Raw genomic sequence first — 23,206 nt, 5'->3', positions numbered from 1 at the left:
ATATGCCGGCTTAGCTGAAGCAGGGTAGTTATCAGAAGTTTTAAATTGAGGAGTGGGTTGTTTTCCTTCACAGGGAAAATATATCACGACTAGGAATAAATATGGTGAATTGCTTCTTGTCCGCCCTCATGCTAAAAAGGGCCTCACAAATTTGGCTTATTTAGCAAATACCTTTTTGGGGCTCAACACTGAATCAACAACTATATGACAAAACGGAATGCTTTCACTAAACATGACAAGACGGCTTCAATTATAATGAAGTGTGATTGAGGGGTAAGGAGCTGATTGTGGATACTGTGAGTCACTTCAGACTCAGTTCATTTACATGTGATAAAAATTACAGTGTTCGTGGTGAAGTGAAAATTCAAACCATTAGTTTTCTTTTTTCACTGAGTAAGCCTTTGTGTAGATCTCTGATCTAGGAAAAGTCTAACCAGTGGACACAAGAACAGTACAATCCGCCCTGTATAAAGTGGAGTGATCTGTCAGTAGGAAGGAAGTGATAGAAATCTTCAGCATCTGTAGCCTGAAAATATTTACCACACCAGCTTGTTGGTGACATTATGTACAATGCTCTCAAGCATTGGACTTGAGTACAACATACTTAAGTAAGGACTTACGTACTTACTGTATGTATGATGGTTTTTTCCCAAGTATTTTAAATTTTCAATCCACTTAACCCTTATAGTAGTAATGATATACTGATATGTTCTGTAATTATCAATAAGTATCTTCAGATATGGACATTGGACACAAAGAGATTAAATAACTATCCAAAGGGCGTACAGTTGATGACAAGAGGGAAGATCTGGACACAGCCCAACTCCAAAGATGGTTTAATCCCCATATTGTACTGCAACTTAGCAGGAGGGATGGAGGATATTGTCATTTGTATATTTCTAAGTTTGGGTGGACTCTGGGAGTCGGTGATGGACAGGGAGGCCTGGAGTGCTGCGGTTCATGGGGTTGCAAAGAGTTGGACACAACTGAGCGACTGAACTGAACTGAACTGAAGTTTTATATGGGCTTCCCTGGTGGGTCAGACAGTAAACCCACCTGCAAGGCAGGAGACCCAGCTTCAATTCCTGAGTCGTGTTCCTACGATAAGATATGAATGTTTCTAAGAGGATAAAATACACATTTTTATTTTATTTTACTTTATTGTGTTGCATTTTTATTGTAAAAAATCCACTGTTTTTTATTGACAATAGCTTATACAATATCATGAGCATCTGCTGTTGACAGAAAACACTGCTAAATTCCAGGAAAACCAATATATATTAAATATATTTTTCTCTCCTTCCCCATAAGAGTTTTATAATTCAATTGGGAAACAATATATAAGCAAAAATGATAAAGAATAACATCAGGGCATACTCAAGAATTGACATTGCTATCTACAAGAGAACAAATTTAAAAGAAAAACAGTTCTTCTTCTCCCTCCCAACTGTATTTTCAAAGACAGTTCTCAGCTTGGGCAGCCCATTTTAAGAATAACAACTTTAGAACTAAGAACATTTTTCTCAGTCTAACGATCCATGTAAACTTAAGGCCCCTGTACATCAACCTCTTTCAGTATGTCCAGCCTTAGCTTGAATAAGTTCAAGAATGCTTGACTTGATACTAACCTCACAGGTAAATTAAGGTCTTACCTGAATATCAGACAGACTTTCTATTTATGAAAGCAAGTCTCTTTTGGTTGCTTCTATTTATCAATCCATCTTCTAACATTAGGGATCTTACAAGCAGATGGACATTTTCTTCTACTGGGTGTTACTTCAAATACTAGGTAATTTTGATTCTGATTATCTGAATCTTCTTTAAACACTTATGTTCTAAGTGCAATATTCTCATGAGATTTTTTTTAAGTTTTTTTTTTTTAACTTTCCTGATTTTCTGAGCAAATTCCACTTTCCTTCCTAAGTTGTGGGGGCCAAAATTGAACGTAATCATTTAACCAGCCCAGAGAAGACCTATCACCAGTTTGTATTACAAACCATATTCTTATTAATGCATTCTAAATGATTTTGTTTATATCATACTATTGATTAATAATGAATTTATTGTCCAATAAATTACCTTGTTATGGTCCTATTAAGCCATGTTTCTCCCATCCTTGTCATATGCAGCTTTTTAGATGCTTGTATTTATCCTTTTAAATTTTATATTGTTTTATTTGACTCTTTATTCAAACTGTAAAGATGTTCTGTAAACTGAGATATAATTGACATATAACAATATTAATTTAAGGTGTAAAGTGTGTTGATCAGATGCATTTATATATTGCAATATGACTACCTCAGTAGTATTAGCTGACACCTTCATCCCATCACATAATTGCCATTTTTTTTATGGTGAAAATATTTAAGATCAAGTCTCTTCATCATCATCAGTCGCTCAGTGGTGTCTGACTCTTTGTGACCCCATGGACTGCAGCACACCAGGTTTCCTGTCCTTCACCATCTCCTGGAGTTTGATCAAACCTCATGTCCAGTGAGTCAGTGACGCCATCCAAACATCTCATCCTCAGGTCTCTTAACAACTTCAAAATAGGCAATATAGTAGTGTTAACTATAATCACAGTGCCATGCATTAGCTCTTCATCTTCTATGAATAAGAAGAACTGATTCATCTTCTAACTTCAAGTTTGTGCCCTGTGATCCACATCTTCCCAGTTCCCCCACACCCTAGTTTCTGGTACCTATGATTTTATTCTCGGTTTTTATGAATTCAACTTTTTTTAATTCTACATATAAGTAATGCATGCCTGCTCAGTCGCTCAGCCCTGTCCAACTCTTTGTGACCCCATGGACTATACCCCACCAGGCTCCTCTGTCCATAAAAGTTTCCAACAAGAGTACTGGAGTGGGTTGCCGTTTCCTCCTCCAGGGTATGTTCCCGACCCGGGGATCGAACTCGTGTCTCTTGCCTCTCCTGCACTGACAGACAGATTGTTACCACTGAACCACCTGGGAAGCCCACATATAAGTGATGTCATACAATATTTGTTCTCTGTCTGCTTTATCACCGTTAACATAGTGCCCTCAAGAACTATCCATGAATAATATTCCATTGTTTGTATGTGTATATGTATATCACATTATTCATTCATCCATCGATGGACACTTAGGTCATCTCCATATCCTGGCTTTTGTGAATAATGCTTCAAAACATGGGAATGTAAGTATCTTTTTGATATCCAGTTTTCATTTCCTTTGGACATATATTCAGAAGTGGGATTGCTGTATCGTGTGGTTATCTTTTAATTTTTTTAGGAACCTCCATATTGTTTCCCTTAGTGGCTGAACCAATTTATATTCCCACCAATATTGCAAAGGTTTCCCTTTCCTCTACATTTTTGGACAGTACTTGTTCTCGCTCGTCTTTTTGATGATAACCCTTCTAACAAGTGTCTGGTGATAATCTCGTTGTGGCTTAGATTTGCACTCCCCTGATGACTAGTGAGGCTGAGCATATTGCCATCTGTTTGGCCATTTGTCTGCCTCCTTTGGAAAAATGTCTGTTCAATTCCTCTGCCCGTTTTCAAATCATATTTGTCTTTTTGTTATTGAATGGTAGGAATTCTTTGTATATTTTGCAAATTAACCTTTTATCAGACATATGTTCTCGGTCGCTCAGTCATGTCTGACTCTTTGCCACCCTATGGACCAGCCCACCAGGCTCCTCTGTCCATGGGATTTTCCTGGCAAGAACACTGGAGTGGGTTGCCATTTCCTCCTCCAGAGATCTTGACCCAGGGATCGAACCCACAATTCCTGTGACCCCTGCCTTGCTGGTGGGGTCTTTATCACTGAGTCAATCTAAAGGATGGGGGAAATATTTGGGGACCATATCAGACCTGTTGTCCCCAAGTACTTCCCTCATTCTGTAGACTGACTTTCATTTTGATGTGCAGAGCTTTTTGTTTTGCTGTAGTTCTGCATGTTGAATTTTGATTTTTTTTGCATAAAGATGGTTTTGATCATTGCATCTCATCCAGAAAAAATGGAAGGAGCTACATGGGATAAAATTGTATACAACTGGAGTGAGATCAGAATTTTCTCTTCATTTCTTGGAAGATACAATTAATTCACAACAGAAGGAAAGCCCTCTCTGATCACAATATAGATATATGGGTTTTCCTGGTTAATAAATTTTCCTAAGCCGTGGAGGGGGAAATGAAGATGCTGGAGCCATTAATCTTATTCCATAACAGCATTTGCAGAACCTCAGTGAGAACTAAATGAAGTATTTCTGTTTTTTAATTTGTTTATTTACTTTTGGCCGTGTTGGGTCTTTGTTGCTGCATGGGCTTTCTCTTATTGCAGAGAGCAGGGCTTTCTCTTATTGCAGAGTACAACTACTCTGTAGTTGTACGCGGGCTTCTCACTGCAGTGGCTTCTCTTGTTGCTGAGCTTAAGGGCCCGAGGGCTTGAATATTTGTGGCTCCTGGGCTCTAGAGCACAAGCTCAGCAGTTGTGGCACACAGGCTCAGTTGCTCTGCATGTATTATCGTCCCAGACCAGGGATGAAAACCATGTCTTCTGCATTGCCAGGCAGATTCTTTACCACTGAGCTACCAGGAAAGCCCTAAATGAAATGTTTTCAAGTTGGCCAGTGTGAGGGGAGCAATCTGAGATGCCACCACACCTGCTCCCAGCCCTGCTCTGCCCCTGGATCCTGCATCCTCCTGGGGCTGCACATTTCACAAAGCCTGAAGTCCCAGTTCGGTGCACAGGTGCGTTCTTGTAAAGGAGAATTTCTCCTACTTCATTCTCCTCTATCTTTGAAAGTAAGTGATCTCTTGACAGTCTTTCTCCCTATGGGGTCGAAGAGAAGGAAGAAGGATTGACCTCCACATATTCAAAAGTATTTGACAGTTTCAGTCCATAGATATGATCATTTTGCAAAACTTTTTTTTTCTTTCTTCACTTGTATAACATTAAGAAGACTTATTTTGCTTAAAACTTGATTGGTGAACTCAAAGAAAAATATAACAGACACAAATTTTTCTTTCTTTATTTATAGGTAAACCACAGTGAATTACCTTTAGCATCACTGTTTATCATGGCACACAGGAAGCAAATGCAACTAAGCATTTTTTTTTCTGATATTTCATTGTTAGCATAAAGAAATGCAATAGATTTCTGCATGTTAACCTTGTATCCTGCTGTGTGCTGTGTTGTGCTTAGTTGCGCGGCCGTGTCCGACTCTTTGCAGCACTATGGACTGTAGTCCGCCAGGCTCCTCTGTCCATGGGGATTCTCCATGCAAGAATACTGGAGTGGGCTGCCATGCCCTCCAGGGGATCGTCCCATCCCAGGAATCAAACCCAGGTCTCCCGCATTCCAGGCAGATTCTTACCTTGCTGAATTTACTTATTAGTTCTGGTAGTTTTCATGTGTAGTCAATTTTACCTCTTCCCTTCCAATTTGGATTTCATTTTTTGGTTGCCCTGGGTCTTCGTTGCTGCCCAGGCTGTCTCGCCAGTTGTGGTGAGTGAGGGCTTCTCTTTGTTGCAATGCACGGGCTCTAGACACACTTCAGTAATTGCAGCACATGGACTCAGTAGTTGTGGCTCACAGACTTTAGAGCACAGGCTCAATAATTATGGAGCACAGACTCAGTAGTTGCAGCGCATGGGCTCAGTTGCTCCATGTCATGTGGAGTCTTCCCAGATCAGGGATCGAATCCATGTTCCCTGCATTGGCAGGCAAATGCTTAATCCCTGGACCACCAGGTCAGTCCCCGATTTTGGTCTTTTATTTTTCTTGTCTGATTGCTGTGGCTATTCTTCTGTCAGTCCTTGCTACTCCTCTGTGGGTAATTCAGCTGATATCTTTATCTTAGAGTTTTGTGATAATATTTTAATGCATATATGTATGGATTTTATTAATCCTGCTAAAGCATGTGGTATGCTCTTTCATCGTAAGTCTTTTTGGTTTTGTTTTTTGTTTTTTCTTCCAATAAAGCTTCCTGGAAAATACTTCCCTGACAGTCTGTTAATTCTTTCCTTATGATAAAAATCTTGTTGGACACATACAGGAATCTTTCAGTGTTACTGCTATAGTTGTCTCAATTCCCTTTTATATGTTTCAACTTTTCTCTTTGTTGAATTCTGAGTACAGTCCTTGATACTTATTCTTCTGGGGGTTGCTATGGGAAGAGATTATTTCATTTGAATCTTTTTAATGGCTATGTTGTTTGTTTCTCCATTTTCTATTTTATCTGTTCTTGTTTCATTTTTGCCTATATTTGTTTTTATAATTTCTTGTTCTCTTACATGAACAGTTTTTTCCTTTGTCATATTGTTTATGTTAAATATATGCTCATTAAACTAATTTTAGATGATTCTATTATTCGCATTTGATCAGGAGTGTAGTCATCTCATGATTGTTGAGTGACTTTCTGGTTTTAGTGTTCATTGGATTTTGTGCTTTCACTAAGAGGTGTATTCCTCACTCTCACTCTTTATAATGCTTCTCAGTTATCTCCTATACTCCCTCAAGACCTTCAGTTCCAAAGTAGCTCTTTCATTGGCATCTCAGGATTTTCTCTCATCCAGGAATGGTTTTGGAGATATCCTTAACCCGCTCACAGAACCTGTGGGCTGCTTGGCCTGGGTCAGGTCAGGGGGCTCTCTGTGCATCCTCTCACTCCAGGCACTAGCTACCCTTGATAGTACAGATCGTTTTTTTAGCATCTTTTTATGAGTGACAGAACCACCACCCCCTGATTTTATTCAGGTGACCTGAACTCTGGCTTTCCACTGCTCACAGTGGAGCATTTTTTACCCCAGTAGAATATGGAGCCTTTGCTGCTTTCTGTTCCCATAGTTGAATTACAGAATTACTGTGACTTCACCCCTGTTTATCTACCACTGTGGTTTTCTGGTCTGTTTCTGGTCTAAGGAGAGGGTTGCTCTTGAGAAAGTAGCACTGGCATATATACACTATCATGTTTAAAATAGGTAACTAGCAGGAAGCTACTGTAACACAGGGAGCCCAGCCTGGTGCTCTGAGATAACCTAGAGGGGCTGGGGTGGGGAGGGGGAGACTCCAGAGGGAAGGGATATCTGTATCTATATATCGATATAACTTATTCATATTGATGTATGACAAAGACTATCAGAACATTGTAAAACAATTATCCTCCAGTAAAACATAATAAAATAAAAAAAAGAATATGGTATTTTTTTAATTATCATTGTATTCAGAGCTGAAAATGTTTTTTAAAGCGTGAGATCACAATGCTAAAAATTCCAAAGTACTTTATGTTATTAACAAATATTGCTTACAGTCATACATATGATAATATATATGTGTGGTTTACATACATTACATATTAGTGAAAATATTATTCAGTAGAATCATTCCCTTTTCTAGAAGTTTATGCTATCTTTTATTTTAGTCTAATAAAATAAAACTTTATTTTTTATCATAAATAACTTTTGGATTAGAGTTGGTCTTATAAATATGTGGCAACTCACTTGGCTTATAAATATGTGGCCACTCACCCTACCAGTAAGGTCACTGGTAGGACGGTCTGTACCCCAGCATTTTTCTTATCTGCCATGATATATAAATTCCACTAAAATGATTCTTGTGGGTTTGATAACTTTTTATTTTTCCACAAGTATCTACTAAATGAACATAAATTTTGAGTGCTGGAGGAAAGGGAGCTGATGCATTTGCAACAGGGACACCTACCAGAGTAAGGAATTTTGCCAATGTTATCAAGTCCTGGGACGGTGAGCCAGAAGTGCCACAAAGGAGTTTGTATGTTTTAAAAAGAGATGAGAAAAAAATAAAAGGTCAGAGAGGGCTAAAATCAAACTGTTCTTCACTATGTTATAGAGTTAGAAACCGTGCAGCGATGATTCGTAAACTTCTATAACCTTAGTGTAAACGTCAGTGGAGAAAACACTCACGCCCACTATAACCATGTAAAGGCGTCCATAAAGGAAAGCAGGTGTAGTCATCTTTGAGTAAACAAGGAAGTGAAAACACATTTTCAAACCTTATCATATTTACCTTCCCAACTGATTCTGATTATGTGGCAACACTTACTGTGATTGTATGTGGCCGATAGTGGTAGTTTTTAGAATTTTGCCTAAAAAAACTTCTGGAGAATTGGCAACTTGACTGCTAAAGCTTATTCGTGTTTACCTTTTCTCAAATTGTCTTCTCCCCAACCCCTTAACTAAAGTATGCTTCCTTCCGCAGAGGCAATTTACCCTCGTAATGTTTTCCAATCTCATGTTTTCTCTCTTCTTTCAGCCACCTGGGCACTGCAGTAGCTGAAATGCGAAAAAGGCAGCAGTCACAGAATGAAGAAACACCTGCTGTGTCTCAGGCACCTGGAAACCAGAGACCCAACAACACGTGTTGCTTTTGTTGGTGCTGTTGCTGCAGCTGCTCCTGGTACGTCCTCTTATCTGTGTGATACCACACCTGAGCTGCGTCATAACTGGCGTGAACATGCGTGTCAGCTCTTGGAACCATAGAAACTTCTCGATCTGTCTTTTTATTCCCTTTACAAGCAGCAGTTATTGGAGATGTTCATTGGTTTAATGCACACCTTTCCCTAAGCAAAATATAATACTTCCTCAGAATCTACACTGAAATTGGTAGGAAAGAATGAAAAATTGTTTTGTATCATGACTTTTTCCACCCATGCTTCTTAAAGGTATGAGTAAAAATAAGATTTGCGGCTATGTGTTTGTTGAACAGAAGACAGCATTCTCCCATAATAGAAGGTGCAAGAACACTAAAGTAATCTCTAGCAGTATTGAATTCCATGTAGTGTTTTAGTTCTATGTTCTTTCATGAGAGATTGACTGTTCTGTCACAGATTTGAGTGGCAGCCTCAGCCACAGACTCCTAAAAAGGATAAAGAAGTGCCACAGACTCACGCCCACAAATCTAAAAGGCCAGGGGCTATGATGGGTATGAAGGTCAAGCCAGTTGGTTAAAAACTCTGAACTTAGAGCCGGAGAACCTGCTACCGATGCAGTGTTGTCACTGACAGCTTCTTTGACATTAAAGTTGTAATCTCTGGTTTGTGGTTTCCTCACTAGAAAAGTGATGGAGAGTTAAAGTTGATTCTCAAGGTACTGGCTAGTGCTAAATGTCCATGATTCGGGCACTTCAGAAAACCTGTTTCCATTCCAAATCCACAAAGTGCCTTCAAATAAGAAAATCAGTGGGACCCAGAATTCCGAGATTTACAAAGATGACATCCCTTGGGAGGTTGGAGGGGCCAAACTAAACTTAATGAAATTTCCGTAGAACTGCACGTTTCAGGGTCCTGTAAGATCCAATTCATAGGTGGATCTTCTGGGTTAGCAATGGTCCGTTGGATCTCCCCAACCTGTTTCAAAACCATAAAGCACATGTGCCCACATGTACACCCATGGCTGATTCATGTCAATGTATGGCAAAACCCACTACAATATTGTAAATTAATTAGCCTCCAATTAAAATAAATAAATTTTTTAAAAAAACATAAAGCAATGCCCAGCTGCTGGAGTCATCTTCCTGTGCATGATCGCTACAGTTTCCCAACATCCTTGGAGGTTGGTCCTGTGATCTAGTGGCATTATCACAGTGACCAAAACAGAAGATGAAATGTGATGCTCCAGTGGCAGCCTTGGTGTTGAACACACTCTCAGCTGTCTAGGAGACTTCATTTCCAGAGAACTATCCCATACTGCAGCAATCTAGAAGGTTTAAAATAGTTTTTATAAAGATCAAAATTGTTTCCCAGATAATGGTTCCTTGTTGGGAAAAGTCATGCTATGATTCCTTTCTCTTTTCAACCTTAAGCCGTAAATTAAGTATTTCAGATGGAAGAAAGAGAGTTCTAGAAGAGGGAAGTATTTCAGTGCGATTGTGTAAATTTTTTTTTGTCTCATTCTTCAGGAGATCATCTAGCTCTGGCCTTAATCCATGAATTATAGGGGAACAACTTTATATGGTGGTTCTGAAGTCAGACTTGTTGTTGTTCAGTCACTCAGTCATGTTCAACTCTTTGTGACCCTATGAACTGCAGCACACCAGACTCCCCTGCCCTTCACTATCTCCTAGTTGGCTCAAACTCATGTCCATTGAGTCGGTGATGCCATCCAACCATCTCATCCTCTGTCGTCCCCTTCTCCTCCTTCTCTCAATCTTCCCCATCATCAGGGTCTTTTCCAGTGAGTCGGCTCATTGTATCAGGTGACCAAAGTATTAGAGCTTCAGCTTCAGCATCAGTCCTTCCAATGAATATTCAAGATTGATTTCCTTTAGGATTGACTAGTTTGATCTTTTTGCTGTCCAAGGGACTCTCAAGAGTCTTCTTTAGCACCACAGTTCAAAAGCATCAAGTCAGACTGCCTGGGTTCAGACTCTTCATCTGTCACTGTCTGTTTGACCTTCAACAAGTTGCTCAGTGTCTTCAGATTTCTCATCTATCAGATGACAGTGATAAGAATCCCTACGTAATAAGGTCGTTTTAAACATTCAATGAGATAAAACACATACTAGCTGAGAACAGCGCCTGACCCATAGTGTGCATTTAATAAGAGTTGGTTACTGGGCTATGGAACATTTCATATGGGAAAAATAAAAACTCTTTAAAGAAGACCTGGCTTCAAATATGGAGAAGGAAATGGAAACCCACTCCAGTGTTCTTGCCTTGAGAATCCCAGGGACGGGGGAGCCTGGTGGGCTGTCGTCTATGGGGTCGCATAGAGTTGGACACGACTGAAGCAACTTAGCAGTAGCAGCTTCAAATAATGCATATTTTTTTTTAAATGTCAGCTTGTGGATATAATAAAAAAAATTATTTTGGAAAGTAAGACTGTTTTACTTTAAAGTCTGTATAAAACATTGCAAATATTTTGTTACATCCTGTTAAGAATTAGACTTCTATTTCTCACTTGCTCTATGCCATGTTCCAGTAATTAGGATATGAGTGTATTTGCCTGCAGGAACTCATTTCTGAATTGCTTCAGGATTAAAATAACAAACACTGAAGTTTTGTTGTGTAATCTTTGTTGTCAAACAGATGTTTCGTGCAGTTTGCTTTTATCTGTCCTTCAGATATTTAGCAAGACTTGCTTTTATTAATTCTTCAGGTGCACATTAAGCACAATAGTCAATGAGAGCTTGTGAGCCTCAGATTGTCTCAGAACACAGTGGCTGGAGAACAAATTAGCTTTTGGAAGCTGCAATAACTCTCCACATCTCTAGGGTGACAAGTATTGGGTTGGCCAAAAAGTTCTTTTGGGTTTTTACAGATAACCGGAGTGATCTTTTGGCCAACCTGCTATTTGGACCCTAAACATATGGTGCCTTGGATGAGCGTTGTATTAGTTTTAGACAAGAGAGCATTGTTGTCAAGAACTGTATTTGCTATGAGTGAGTCGTGGATACCCAAGTCTAGGTCGTAAAATGCACAATCCATAAGCATACAAGTCTTCTTTTTTTGATAAATAGTATGTAATCGCTCTCAGCCTTTTGGCTAAGATCAAGGTAGTATGGAGGCTTCCCAGGTGACACAGTGGTAAAGAATTTACCTGTCAATGCAAGAGACACAGGTTAATTCCCTACGTCAGGAAGATCCCCTGGAGTAGGAAATGACAACTCACTCCAACAGCAAACGCCAACCCACTCCAGTACTCTTGCCTAAAATATTCCACGGACAGAAGAGCCTGGTGGGCTACAGTCCATGGGGTCACAAAGAGTCAGATACAACTGAGCGACTGAGCTCACACAGGTAGTTTCTAATGTAAGCAACTATTTAAAAACAAAAAAAACCGATAAGTTGGATGCTAATTGGGACTGTTAACTCTTCATAAATGGAGATGTCCTTTACCCATCCATTCTTTAAATATCATAACTTTTATACTTTGAGTTTATGGCAAGAAATTGTCAAAGCTTATTAGAGAGGGAAAATAGAAAGAAGTGTTCTTCAAATTTTCCAGGCTAGGTCAAAGGAGTAGAACAAAAAGAAACACTAAAAAATGTAATTTAGGTACAAAAAGTTAGAAATCAAAGTCTGACGTAACCGTCATTCTTAAGTAGGAACAGTTGTCATGTAGCTGATTTTACCTCCTTTTAAGGAAATAGAGTGCCAAGAAAATCAATTTCTCTGTCTAGTAATAAATACAAATACCTCACTGGAGCCTCCCATGTTATAGCTTTTTGAAACAACTTAGTATTTTCCTCAGATTTGCATTTCTCTTTCGCGTTTCATCGTCAGCTCCTCTCTCGTGCTTAAATTTATTTCTGTCCTTATAAATTACCACTATGGTTTGTTTGGGGCAATGATAAAGAGAATAAATACATAACTACTGAATATTCTCATATTTTCCTTCAAAAATCTCAACAGTTAGGACTTCTTCACGATGTCCTCTGTCAAAGAACCACTTCAGATCCTTCCCCAAGTCCATCTATCTCTCTCTTCTCCCCAGTGCCCTTCATTTCAAGAAGAGAAAGCAAAGGAATGGGGTTTAGCCCCTTTAAGCTTTGTTACACAAGTAAGTCACGGATGTCCGAGTCTTGGCCATCAAGCAGACGGCCTATAGACTTGCAAGCCCTTCTGCAGAGGGGACCAAGCTGTTCCCGACCAGGACGGTGTTGTCAAGACCACACGTCTAGAGGTTCAGGTTTGTCAAAATAATGTTTCCCCTTAGATCAGGATTCAAAAAAGCAACCTGCCTCTTCAGGTAGCTAACCCCCTTCCCTCTTCTCTATGAGAAAGAATGCTTTTAAAGATGTGGGCTTATTACAAAACCACTCACAGTGTGAATCCATGAGATCATTCAGACACCTGTGAAAGCGTGTTGCATCGTGCTAACAAGGTGCCTCAAAAAGGAGGTAGAAAGGGAGAGATTTCAGAATGCACTGCGAGCTTAAACCTAATTTCCAAATTGTTCCATGAACTCTCACTTAACTTCAGAGGCTACACTAAAATAACCCAGACTGGTGTTTTTGTTTTTTTTTTTCAAGGAAGTCTCTAGGTACTAATCCACTTCTGTTTTAATTCTCCATTACTCCTGGGGGTGTCCTAGCAAGCAACACTGATTTCTGTGTTTACTCATAAAAGATGAGAACTCCACAGATTTCAGATACCATGTGTCCAGAATGTTCCATTGACTCCTCCTGCTGCTGTGTGATAGTGAGATGATGATTCTGGGGGGTTTGGGTGGGGAGTGTCACTGGCTACGGTCCCAAGCTCCCCACTGGCAGTATCCAAGGGAGTGGTTCTCTATTTAGCTTTTTCACTCATCAGATTAAGATACAGGATTTTGTTTGAAAGAAAAATGGCCTTGCTAAAAGCTAGTATTTGGAACATTCTATGTCTGATTTGACAGATAAGGCAACTGAAGACTTGCCTGCTGTTATTAAGCTCCTTAAGGACAGTAGGGGGATTAAAATGCAAGTCTCTTAGTATCCCAATGCATTGTTTTGTCCACTATAAGATGACACTTCCATACTTTTCATTTACAGGCTGGATATGAACCGTTTCCAAAGCTTTTTACTTTGTAAACTCTTCAAGAACTATATTAACTAAGACTTGTCAAATGAAGTTCACAGTCCCATGCGCTCCTGGGTACTGCCTGCAGTATTTGGTCCACTGCACTGGATGGTCTCCATCCTTCTCAGGAGAAACTGGTCAAGAGATGAATGAGTTAAATAGCCTTGTGCAAGTTAAAATTATATCCCATTTGACACACTGGTTTCCAGACCATGGAACAGATCTGACTAAGTGAACCTTAAACACTTCATCAGCATACTTTTGGTCACCCCTCCCTCCATTTTTAACAAGTACCACAGCCTGTATAATTCAAAACAGTGCAAAAATAATGTCCTATTTTATCCTCTGACGCTGTCACACGTTAGCTCTTTGCCAGTGGAAATACTAAAAGGCATGCTTTAAAAGCCAAAGGATATTTTTTGAAAGGAAAAACAAAATCCGTGTCTGCTCCATGGTAAAGAAACCATCCCCCTGGAAGTAAATCCACTCACACATGCCAGTTGAGTCATTTCAGAGAAAAGCAGTCTTTTCTCTGCCTGTCACCCTCAGAGACTGATTCATCTCACGTGGGAGCACAGGTTTGCTACATAGGACTTCCAAAGGACTTGTAACCAGACCATCAAAAACATCACTTACAAAGAATTCTAGTTTTAAAACTCTGTCTCACCATGTCATGGGTAAATTTTATCAGTAAGTTTCTATAACTTATCATAACGTTTAAACACACACAGTCAAAAAACTTGTACCAGAATGAACCCAGGTTTCCCAGGCCATATACACAAAACCAAAAAGTGGGCACTGGGGTTAGGGACCTTCTCTAAGTCATGCCCTTGTTCATTCACTCATTTAAAGTTGAAGGCTGATTATTGCCTGGTACTGTTGACGCCATTAGCTTTCACAGGATTTTCCCTGCCTCAGTGTGACAGCGAACAGACTCTCAATAAGCCGTTGAATCTAGACATGAATATTTGGTTTTACTCCCCAGGTCACCCTCCAGAAAAATTTAGTATTGAGGCTGCCTCTGCCGAGTCTGTGTTACCTCTGAGTGCTAACTATTGGAAAACTGCGAGAATCAGGGTTCCTTGACCCTTTGCCATTGAAGGCATTCCATTCTTTTTTTTTTTTTTGTACTGAAGCATAGTTAATTTACAATATTGTGTTAGTTTCAGGTGTACAGCCTAGTGATTCATTTATACATATGCATTTATTCATTCTTTTTCAGATTCTTTTTCCATATAGGTTATTAGGGAATACTGAATAGAGTTCCCTGTGCTATATAGTATGTGCCTTGTTGATTATCTATTTTTATATATATTAATAATAGCTGTGTGTATGTTAATCCCTAAACTCCTAATTTTTCCCTCCCCCAACATTCCCTCTTTGGTAAGTTTGTTTTCAAAATCTGTGAGTTTGTTTCTATTTTATAAATAAATTCATTTATATCATTTTTTAAATTAATTTCTACAAATGAGTGGTATCATACAATATTTGTCTTTCTCTGTCAGACTTTACGTAGCATGATAATCTCTAGGTTCATCCATGTAGCCGCAAATGGCATTCTTTTGTTCTTTTCTGTGGCCGAGTAATATTCCATTGTATATATGAACCACATCTTCTTTATCCATTCCTTTTCAACTCTTCATTTACTGTAAATGTATATATATATTTTTTCTGAGTCACATTTGCAGTGCTTAGACCGTCAGTGGAAAGATGGGTATGGAGAAAATAAAATACTCAATGAAAACATTATAGCCAGTCTTGTTGGAAAGAGTAGAAAGAATGAACCAAAAAAGAATGGAGAAAGAAGATTAAATCCAGCTAGAAGAAAGCAAGAGCCAGCAGGAAGGTCAGGTGCTCACAGCCTGAGCTCAGGGAGGAACCAGCGACACACGAGTCCTGCTGGGTGTCTTGGGGATGCCTGCGGGGCTACCTGGGTCATGGTTCCCATGACGTGGAAGGGAAGTCAGAGAGGGGAGCGTCCAAGTGTGAGGAGCCTGGTGAGGAATCACAGAGGGGAGTGAGGATGAAGGGGGGTTGGGGAGGGAAAGGTCAGAGGGCAGAAGCCTCAGAGCTTGTGGTGGGGGCTGCCAACCCTGACCTGGCCCCGTGATGGTGGTGTCGAGGAGCCGCCTTAGCTGGTGTAGAGAGATGGAGCCTTCAGAGAGGGGGGAGCGTGCTGGAAGAGAAGGTGGTTAGGCCCAGTTGGACTCGCTCCATTGGTGGTACCCGAGGATTAGTTGTGGAAATGATGCTGAAGCTTGCAGGGCAGATCTTGATTGGGTAGAACAAGCAGGGAGTCATCAGCACACAGTAGACAGGAGATAAGATGACCTAGCATGTAGAGCGATGAACTACAGGCTGAAACCTTGGGAAATACCAACCAGCCTTTCAGGGAAGAGCGGTACAGCTCTGCAAATGCAGAAGACAGAAGAGATGGTCTGGGAGGTAACACACAACACACACCACGGGGCCAGCACAGCAGCCCAGAGAATGGAGAGATTCACACACAGGGGAAAGATGGATGTTGCAAACACACCAGGAAGGTCCAAAGGGATAAGGATAGTAAAACATCTTGTCATCTGTTCGACCGGGAGGTGGTCAGTGAACTCGGAGAATCAAACTTCTCTTTAAGGTGCACGAGGAAGAAAAACTTGGAGAGAAACACTGCTGAGTGCACCCCTTTCCAAAGGCTCTGAGACACCCTGATCCTTTGGAGCGAAGACTCAAGGTGAGGGAAGCCGGGGTTCCCTTTCTGATTTAATCAAATTATTCAATTTCTAAAACAAAATGAAATCTAGCCCCTGTAAATCCTAGCCAAATATGTTAGCCACCTGGACAATATTTAAGAATTGTCTCCTCCACCCCACCCCAGCCTCTTCAAATCAATAATAATATGAAAACTAGTCACAACATTTTTGCTACCCCTTGCTTATCTGGAAAATGTCATAGTTTCCCTACATCTGATTGAAATTAATATTATTTTCGTCTCTCTCAATGGAACTCTTTATATTCCTTTTAGGTTTAGCTTCTTTAGATCTAGGCCTGGTAAACCTATTAAAATCTGCCTGCTATCTTAGGACCTCACTTAAGAACGACTGATTGGGACTTCCCTGGCAGTCCCGTGGTTAAGACTTTGCCTTTCAATGCAAGAGACGTAGGTTTGATCCCTGGTCAGGGAGCCAGGATCCCACCCACACGCCTCAAGGCCAAGAAACCAAAACATAAAACAGAAGCAATGTTGTAACAAATTCAATAAAGATTTTTAAAATGGTCCACATGGAAAATAATCTAAGAAAAAGAAGAATTCCTAAGTACTTGCCAGATAAGACAATAAAATCCATTTCTTGCCTATATGAAGTTGATTGTGTAATACTTCTGCTTCATTGGGTTTCATAAATATGATCATTTTCAATGCCACAAAATTCCTGTCTTTATTAATATACATCTCATGCCTGGGAGGCTTCCCTGGTGACTTGGATGGTAAAAAATCCTCCTGCAGTGTGGGAGACCTGGGTTTGATCCCTGTGTCGGGAAGATCCCCTGGAGAAGGGAATGGCTACCCACTCCAGTATTCTGGCCTGGAGAATTTCCATGGACAGGGGAGCCTGGCAGGATACAGTCCATGGGGTCGCAAAGAGTCTGACACAACTGAGCGGCTAACACTTTCACTTTCATGCCTGGGAACATGTGCTCCTAAGCAGAAAGTATATTTCATTGCTACTTTTTTGTATAAAGCAAAAAAGCACAGAAACTTTTAATTAACCAATTTCATAAGTAATAGTCAAATAATAACTCCATGTGCTTCCTTCAAAATAGATGTGGCCTGGCCGTATTTAAAGATGACACACAAATTCTAATAACATGCCTTCCTCATATAAAGCCTACTTTCAAGAAGCAGCATGGGAGAGGGAAGAAAACCACACTGGAATTAGACCTGGATGAATCCTGGTTTTATAACATATGGCTATGAAATATTTGGCAAGTTTCTCAGTCTCTCGGGGGCTTCCCTTGTGGCTTAGCTGGTAAAGAATCCACCTGCAATGCAGGAGACCTGGATTCGATCCCTGGGTTGGGAAGATCCCCTGGAGAAGGGAAAGGCTACCCACTCCAGTATTCTGGCCTGGAGAATTCCATGGACCGTACAGTCCATAACATCGCAAAGAGTCGGACATGACTGAGCGACTTTCACTTCAGTCTCTCTGAGCTTCAATTTCTTCATCTGTTAAGACGGGATTCACAACATACCTATACCTGTTACTTTAGGGTTCAGTACTTTCTAAGGAATCCCTAAATAATCATTTATTGATAGATATTAGTTGCAAGTCTCAGGCTGATGGGAAATTTTCAGATTTCCTGGAATTTGGCCACTGTGTGCTTAGCATGTTCTATTTGTATCTCAGTTAATGCAACAGAACCTATTTTCTACATTGGGTATCCCTGGTCCTTTCTCTCCAACTCTCGTATAAAGGAGTACAGATAGAACTCAGTATTCCCTGAGTTCTGTGGAGCAGGGACCACACACTCATTTATACCCAGAGTGTTCTAAGTTCATCATATCCTGAGATTAAGCAAGTCTCCCCGAAGATCAGGATTATCACCTTCAATCGTTGTTAATCCCACACATAGTCACACACATAGTAACTGGAAAATCCCTGGGAAGGAATGAATGCTATGGATGGGTAAGTGACAGCTAGCAGATGTTTTTCTGAGTATCAGCTGCTGGTGTTTTAGCCTTTTCATTCTGCTTTTTATAATAGACACACATGTTAACTAAAACGAGAAGCCTGATTCCAACTTAACTGAAGCATTTAAGGACATGGGTGATTACATGCCATTTTAATAACAGTGTCTACTAAGTCAATAAAAGTCAAGTTGGTCTTTTCACATCCTAGATACTTGCTTTCCCACAGAAGCATCCACTAACTTAATTATGACTTACAGCAAAAATTACAGTGGGCTGAAGGAAGAGCTTAAAATAGGGCTTCAGTCAAGTTGGGAACTGAAGTCGAGGATTCTAATAATTGGCATATATTATATAAAATACATCTAAATATTCAATCCTGTAATTCTCTTAAGGGGGGGGGGGAAAGAAACTATCTACATGCCAAATAGGAGGCTTCAGTTATTTAACTAAACATAAGCTAACATAGTAGATCCAGATTTTAACCAGGTAATAACTTGTTAAATGCAGTTGGCATCCCAAACCAACTGAATGTCCATAAACCTAAAATACATGGAAATAAAAATAAAAATGTAATACCAATAGAAATAAGTAAAATAAAAATGTAATACTAATATAAATATTTAATACCGATAGAAACAAAAATTTAATACCAATAGAAAAAGAGAGTTTTGGAAACATATCTTTTCAAACAGAAGCAGGTGTAGAGAGAAATTGGTAACAAAGAGACCACGTGTGAGAAGATGCAGTGATTTTGTCTTTACCTGGCAGCAAAAGAAGTGATTAACATACAGCACAAACTGGCATTAAAATTCTTTGGGATCCATTTTCACCATGGCTCTTTGAACACATTTTAAGGAAAAAAAATATTTCCTGCCTGTTGGTAGTTTAAAATCTTTTCTAATTAATTTATTCTAAGAATGTATCTTCAGGCCATATTACCCCAGCAAGAGACATATTAAGAGTTCAAACAGCTTATCATTGGGAAGAATAACTACAATGTTAGTAGGATTATGCCTGACCCTTTTTTCAGACTAAAATACTCCTAAGTTAAATGACTTAGGGTAAGTAGCAAAAAGGAAAACTAGGTATAATTATACACACCTCAATGGCACCCCACTCCAGAACTCTTGCCTGGAAAATCCCATGGATGGAGGAGCCTGGTGGGCTGCAGTCCATGGGGTCGGGTCGCATAGAGTCTGACAAGACTGAGCGACTTCACTTTGACTTTGCACTTTCATGCACTGGAGAAGGAAATGGCAACCCACTCCAGTGTTCTTGCCTGGAGAATCCCGGGGACGGGGGAGCCTGGTGGGCTGCCGTCTATGGGGTCGCACAGAGTCGGGCACAACTGAAGCAACTTAGCCCAAGATTAAATTTATCGCTTTTCAGTTTATTTCACTCACAGAAAATTTGATGACTCTTTTCAAAGTCCTTAGAAAGATGTAATTATGAAAACCCCATACATATAAGGATAGATTTTTTTTTTCTCCAAATAAGGATAAACTCAGAAACTTGCATTTTTTTTTTATTGTGATGAAAACATTGTTTATAAATGCAACACTGCCCTCTAGCGGACAGAGTGTTAGTAGCAGATTATTTTACTTTGACAGGTTTTAACTCAATGAAATAAAAGCTTAAGCCAGATGAAACATTTATTTTACAATATTTGATACCTCATTATGAAAAATAGGAGGAGTAATTCTAGGGGCAATGTTTTTGGGGGACAAGTCTTGTCTAACCTTTCCAGACACATTTCTAACCACCGTTCCCATCCTCACACACCCCATTCAAAACCAGGTCGTTTCACCGGAGTATAGAAAGGAAGGAGATGAGGTTCAAGTCATAGGTTTGATTATCACTGGATTTGTATTTGTCTGAAATGGTAGAGGGTATATGGTTATGCCCCTTCGGCTCCCGTTTTTCTTCCTTTGTATAGTCTTTCCTAAGCAATGCATCGGTGCTTCTCCCCTTTCCCAATCCGCTTCTCCCCAAAGTGGTCTTAGCTTGTGGAAGCAAAGCCTCCCAGGGAGGCTCCTTGCGGTAGCGACCCCGGTTCTGTAGTCACGAGTGGCGTCACCTCTTCCTTCCCTTGTCAGGCTTTGTTGTCAGAGCTTCTAGAACAGCTCCTTTCTCCCTGGCAGTCTCAAGTCCCAGGGAGCTGAGAAGTTGTTCCTTGCCAATATCTATCGCATATTCAGTCGTCCTGGCAATGCCTCCTAGAGACTGAGCGCTGTGACGAGAGGGTTTGCAATACGAGGTTTTACCCTTTCCAAACGTTGAAGAGCAACCCATTTTGTAAATACCTGAAAAGGTAAAATACCACGATTCATTCCTCTGTATCAAGAGAAGAAACTCTGCACAGCAAAAATGAGTGTGAAACCAGACGGAAGGCATGAGTTCCAGTGCTAGGCTTGATGTGTCCTAGTTGTGGGCAGTCAGTAAGTCAACCTTGGCGAGTACTTCCTCTTGACTCATGGGAATGATTAATAAAACAAAAAAAATCCTGCTTACTTTCCAGGACTGTTGTGAAGAAGAAATGGTAAGGTGTTGCATGAGAAAGGGTTGTATAATGACAGCAAGGTGTAAGGGTTTATTCTCTCAAGTTGAAAGGAAAAACTCGGATAAACTTGTCATTTAAATACGCAGTCAATTTGCCTTTCCATTGATGGACAGGGAATCCTGGCATGCTGCAATCCATGGGGACGCAGTCAGATGCGACTGAGCGACTGAACTGAACTGAACTGAATTAAGCATGTGTAATAATTTGCCTTTTTGCTCCAAGTGTTTAGTCTTTGTTCCCATTGTGAGTAGGGAAAATAAAGCTTGGAAAGCCAAAATCATCTTAAAGGAGATCTATCTGAGATTCGGATTCCACCTCATTGTTTTCCTGGCTCAGCACCTAATCACGCCTCACTGCCTGTTCTAATTTATCGCTCCCACCTTGAAACATCTGATCTGCCCACTTAGTTCTATGTCGATGTCATGCCTTTTCACAATTCTACACAACTCTTCCCCCTCTGCTTGGAATTCCCTTTGCCTCGGTCTCCATCTGGCAAACACATCTAACTCAGCTCTCAGTACAATGTTCTATGATGCCTATTTACCTGTCAGAACGCCTCAGTTTCAGAGCGTCTGTCTTGTTCATCTTGACTTTCCAACTCAGACGCTCTTGCATAAATCAGGTGTCTCATACACATTTGTAAATTGTCTTTGACTCCTAAGTAAATCTGTAGTATTGATTTACCATGATGCTTTGACTGAGAAAAATGAGAAACATTTAAAGAATAACTTACCAGTTCTTTTCCAGAACCTGAAGGAACTTGATTCCATTTTTGCACTAGGAAATTTGAGGTAGAACAGTCACATAAAAAGGAAAAGCTGATAGTACAATGTGAGAATGTCAAAATAATGAGTTCCTTTTACCAATGACTGATTCTTTCTTGAGCCTTGATGTCATACTGTATTAAATTGAAACATCTAATCAATTCCTCAGTTGATGGTTTGTGTAAAGACACATGTGATTTTGTCCTCAGCCTTTATCTCAGAGTTAACAGGGCTACTATAAAGTTTTCATCTTGTTTACAACCATTTCAAGGATTTTCCCTAAGAACCAGTTTTTCTTTAAAAAGTAGACCAGGTTCAATGCACGATACTGGATGCTTGGGGCTAGTGCACTGGGACAACCCAGAGGGATGGTATGAGGAGGGAGGAGGGTTCAGGATGGGGAGCACATGTATACCTGTGATGGATTCATTTTGATATTTGGCAAAACTAATACAATTATGTAAAGTTTAAAAATAAAATAAAATTTAAAAAAGAAAAAAAAAAAAAGTAGACCTTCTTCCAAAATAGGTCGCATACATTGCCATGACGAAGAACCAGGAAGTAAACTGGATCAAGGGCAGTATGTAATGTTTCCCCACCCCACTATCCAAACTCCTCGGTAAACAAACAAAAAACCCACCCACACATAAAAAGGACATACTTCCTTATTTTCTAAAATACACCAAATGTATTTCTCTTCCTAAAGTCACTATTTGAAGAAATCTCTAACAGGATTTTATATGCTTATTTTAATATTAGCCTAGACTATCGGCATTTTCTCCCATAAAACATTTAAGCTTTGATCAAGATTTCTACAGTGAGCATTGTTTATGCATTCTGTTCTCTTCAATGGCTTTAGTTGTTTAAAAAGTGGAAATGTTAGTTTAAAACGTTACGAGCAGTGTAAAAGTGAAAAAGAACATGTCTCCACGTGACCCCTCATGACTGTTTTTTTTTTTCCTTTTAGAGCTTTTTAAAGCACATATTATACGTATATGTTGATTCACAGCAAATATGTCCTGTATTTTATTACCTTAAAAAAAAAAACAAAACACTGACTGTATTACTTAGAGCAGGACCTAGTGAAATTTGGGACAGATGTGTCTAAGACATAGATGGAAAATAGTCTAGTATCAAGTCTTCTACCATTGTCTCCATTTCTCTTCATCTTTTAAAATGGCATTATCGGTAGTTCTTGATAATTGGAACTTTGAAACCAATTTTTAGAGAATGGTCCTAAAGGGCAGTTGATTAAAAAGGACACATTGATTGCTAAAAGTCAATTTCTTGCTGCAGGACTGTGTTGTGTCCAATACCGGATCAAGAAATGGAGCAAGGGGCTTCCCTGGTGGCCCAGGGTTAGAAATATGCCTTGCAATGCAGAGGACACAGGTTTGATCCCTGATCGGGGGACTAGGATCCCACGTGCCGGGAATCTAAACCCAAGTGCCACGACCAAAAATCTCACTTGCTGCAACTAAGGCCCAACACATCCAAAACTAAAATAAAAATGAAAAAAAGAAATGGAGCAAACGGTGAACAGTTAGGCACTTACTGAATGAATGTCTGTTATAAGTAGTTTTAGTACAAATATGTGTCCATATTTTACCATCTGTAGAAATAAAAGATACACACACAACCCAATATTTCATAATGATCACTTTAATATGC

The 23,206-nt window shown here is 39.8% G+C and overlaps 1 protein-coding gene across 7 annotated transcripts in view; it reads left to right on the top strand.

Moving 5' to 3' along the window:
* RGS17 (regulator of G protein signaling 17) overlaps positions 1 to 23,206 on the top strand; it is a 103,782-nt gene that overhangs the window by 58,258 nt on the left and 22,318 nt on the right. For all 7 annotated transcript variants that reach the window (XM_061428366.1, XM_061428369.1, XM_061428364.1 and 4 more), the window contains one exon: positions 8,280 to 8,423. In XM_061428366.1, coding sequence (XP_061284350.1) covers positions 8,280 to 8,423 — 144 coding nt within the window. The remainder of the gene's footprint in view (positions 1 to 8,279; positions 8,424 to 23,206) is intronic.

This window comes from Bos javanicus, chromosome 9 (assembly GCF_032452875.1).
Source record: "Bos javanicus breed banteng chromosome 9, ARS-OSU_banteng_1.0, whole genome shotgun sequence".
NCBI lineage: Eukaryota > Metazoa > Chordata > Mammalia > Artiodactyla > Bovidae > Bos > Bos javanicus.
This window is presented reverse-complemented; position numbering and strand designations above follow the sequence as displayed.